This window comes from Hippocampus comes, unplaced genomic scaffold, assembly GCF_001891065.2.
Source record: "Hippocampus comes isolate QL1 unplaced genomic scaffold, H_comes_QL1_v1.1 scaffold80, whole genome shotgun sequence".
Taxonomy (NCBI): Eukaryota; Metazoa; Chordata; class Actinopteri; order Syngnathiformes; family Syngnathidae; genus Hippocampus; species Hippocampus comes.
This window is the reverse complement of record NW_017806164.1, coordinates 1767163-1770421: the sequence shown is the minus strand read 5'-3', so window position 1 is coordinate 1770421 and position 3259 is coordinate 1767163. Positions and strand designations below refer to the sequence as shown.

Below are 3259 nucleotides of genomic sequence, written 5' to 3'. Positions count from 1 at the left end.
GGGGGGGGCAGAGCGGGCCCGCGGCCCCCCCCCCCCCCCCCCATGATTCGGCGCTCCATCCATTTTGGAGAAAATTTAAGTCTTTTAAATGTACCTTATTGTCTTCAAAATATGGTATATTATGTTACTGTTTGTTTGCCCAGGGTTACACCACCATGCAGTTGATATGCTCTCAGGAGATGCACTCTATGGGTCTTGCCTGGAAAACCATCAAAGAACAGCTGGGAGAGAACGTTGAAAACGACATTTATAGAATGAACTTCCTCAAAGGAAAAATGGTACATATTGTTGACTTAAGTGATTTGCCAATTGTACTGAAAGGCTACTACATACGCGCACATTTTGAAAGCCACTGACATATAGACGATCTGAATAATGATTTTTTTCTTCCTCCCCAAAACAAAGCTCTTACCATTAAATTTAATCATTGCATTTTATCAAATGTGTTTCCAATAGGGCGTGTGCTTTGATATCCCAGTTGCCAAAGTCAAGGAGTATCAGGTAAGCACATATATTTATTCCTCTCCTTAACGTCTGCATTATATGCAAAACAGGACAACAATGGAGAGAATGTAAATTTTTTTGCTGGATGAAATTACACTGTTACTACATTGTTAAGAGAATGAAAATAGTGTGAAGAAGAGAGTGCTGAGGCTCCACTTTACATACAAATGCACACGACAGCGGTAAACGAATAAAACATTTTATGCTGCTCAAGGATTATTTTTCCCGAGGAAATTTTAGCTGTGTGGCAAGTGTAAATGCATGTTTGTGATAGAAAATCCAGCAGCTGAAAACACTTTGTCAGGAGGTACATATGTTGAAGGAAAGCCTGTGTGTTGATGTCCTAAGTTCCCATTTTACATTTTGAAAAACTGTTTTTTTTTGGGGGTCTGGGGGTGGGGGGGCTGACCCGGTGCTGGAACAGTTTGATGGCGTTTCTATTCTATTCTTTGGGGATGAATAAATTGAACTTGTGATTCAAGGCACCACTGTAGTTTGTTTGGTCATTGCGTTGCATCCTGCCTCTTGTTCGTTAATAGGAGGGCTGGAAAGATGGTCGCCGCTGGCAGCTGACCGTGGCCACAGAGCTCCCCGAAATGGAGGAGAAGCCGCACAACATCCGCAGCGACAGAGGAGGAGATAGAGGAGGAAGATTCCAAGGAGGACGGGGCCGGAGTTTTGGTGGAAGAGGTGGGCGTGGTGGCAATGGGTTCCGTCGAGGCAGCAGGGGTGATGGCAGGAATAGAGTCGGACAAAAACGCTACTTCAGCCAAGCGTTTTGATCCCTGAACTGCCAACCCTTTGGACTAATAGGACTGACTGTCTTGCCTTTGGGCGAGCAGTGTTTTCTATTGGCTGTCAGTTGGAAGCCACAATTAGCATGTTCAACTCCCCTCTATGACTCGATGATACAGCGGTGTCAGGTATTCATAACATGTTTTCAAAGTTTATATTCAACGTAACACACAAGGAGGTTCATATGGAAATAAATAGCACAGCTTGGTTTGCTCGTGGCTATCAAGGATCACATGTTGGACCAATGGCAGCCATTTATACGAACAGACTTTGCTCCAACTCGCCAACTGACATGCTGAGCGTTCACTTTCCAAATCAGTACATTACTGATATCCAAAGTGAATGTTAGTGAAAGGAGAATTATGTCACTGAGTTGCATAACTTGTTTTTACTTTGCATTTGGGGAAAAGTGGCAGCGCGAGGCTCTCATGTAGGAGTTATTTGTGCGCCCCCCACCCTTTGGGTGAAGTGATCAGAGGTTGTCAACCTTTATAGTGGTGGAGTCACTCGTGTTGCCTTACCTCAGCTGAAACATTCTCCCCAAAATATCGGATGATTGCTTTGCAATTGCCTCATTTTACTGCCTGTGTTTGACTGCTCTTTTAGTGAAATGTGTTCATTAAAAAAAGGTCAACCCATGTTGTGTGTCTTCACTGATTGAAACGTAACCACTTACATCGGCTAAATTGTTGCTATCTTGCTTTTAAGGAGACCCACGACAATCACCGAAATCTTTGCATGCTGAGATCAAGTCTCTTGTCACAGTTAATGTCAAAAATGAAGACTATGAAGAACAGAACAGTAATTGTCAGACGAGGAGGAGCCGTTCTCTTGCTTCGTGTTTTGAATCTGTAGGATGCACAATCGCAAGGCAACCTAAACAGTCCCTGTTACGAAGTGACCAAAATTGGTCTCAGCTGCAGTGTCAATTCGTCCAGCAGGTTAGTGACCAGCAACACAGATGAAAGCACACAAGAATGGCCAAGAATAACACTGCTTCTGAAATAGCCTTTTCTGCCTATATAGTTCTACTTCAAAAAATAACGTTTATGGCAATGTCATTAACATACTGCACAATTGTGTTTTCGAACATTTTATTGCAGTATTATGAAAAATATTGCCGGTAATTTTCATCAAACCATTTATTCATGATCTGAACCTGATTTAAAAAAAAAACCATCAAACCAACAGTATGTCAAACAGTACAAAGTCATAAATATTTCCCCCAACAATGTGCAAAAGTAGCAATTTAAATCCATTTTCAGGGATGGACTGTTCAGATTCCAGATTGTAACACATGACCATACCAAGTCCCACAGAAAGGCAAACATTTACCCTCAGTTCAATCCTAATAGAGTGAAACTGACATGCAATATATAGGAAATTTAGTTACTGATTTTTCTGTATTCCTTTGAGAATAGTGAATGTGACTCAGGGTAAGTTGACAAAAGATTAAACCCTTGGAATGCTTTATGACACCTTTGACTTTAGCTTCAGAAAACATAACCGTATGATAAGCAAATTATAGAGAAGGACAGCAATGAGGCACAAGTACAATCACAAAAGGCATCCAGCAGCTACAAGTCATCGCTTGTGATGCTGAGTCCACTGGTGTTATGGTTCTCTAAGATCAAGCCATCGTCGTCATCCTCCTGGAGAATGAATGCAACAAATTTTAAGTACCGGTATACTATCACAGGACTTTCGAGAGAGTATATAAAAGACAATGAGCTGGCTTTATGTTGTTTTGCCCATCTCTGATTGAGATTGTAGTTTTAATCTTTTGAGTGAGTTGAAGGTTTGCTGTGTACAAGAAAGTACCAACGGCCTGACAGATTTGGACACATCCGAAGAAAACCCTACTCAAATAGACTTGATTTTTAGGTTTTAAACACACGCACGCACGCACGCACACACGCACACGCACACACACACACACACACACACACACACACACATA

The 3259-nt window shown here is 41.9% G+C and overlaps 2 protein-coding genes across 3 annotated transcripts in view; one reads left to right on the top strand and one right to left on the bottom strand.

Annotated features, from left to right (window-relative positions):
* ddx21 (DEAD (Asp-Glu-Ala-Asp) box helicase 21) overlaps window positions 1-1938 on the top strand; it is a 9237-nt gene extending 7299 nt beyond the window's left edge. For both annotated transcript variants that reach the window (XM_019895899.1, XM_019895898.1), the window contains 3 exons: window positions 144-278; window positions 457-501; window positions 1044-1938. In XM_019895899.1, the coding sequence (XP_019751458.1) occupies window positions 144-278; window positions 457-501; window positions 1044-1286 (423 nt within the window). In that variant the 3' untranslated portion in view covers window positions 1287-1938. The remainder of the gene's footprint in view (window positions 1-143; window positions 279-456; window positions 502-1043) is intronic.
* A 438-nt stretch (window positions 1939-2376) lies between these two features.
* Window positions 2377-3259, bottom strand: part of chs1 (chitin synthase 1) — a 15935-nt gene continuing 15052 nt past the window's right edge. Inside the window, exon 35 of the mRNA XM_019895810.1 lies at window positions 2377-2951. Within this exon, the coding sequence (XP_019751369.1) occupies window positions 2877-2951 (75 nt within the window). The 3' untranslated portion in view covers window positions 2377-2876. The remainder of the gene's footprint in view (window positions 2952-3259) is intronic.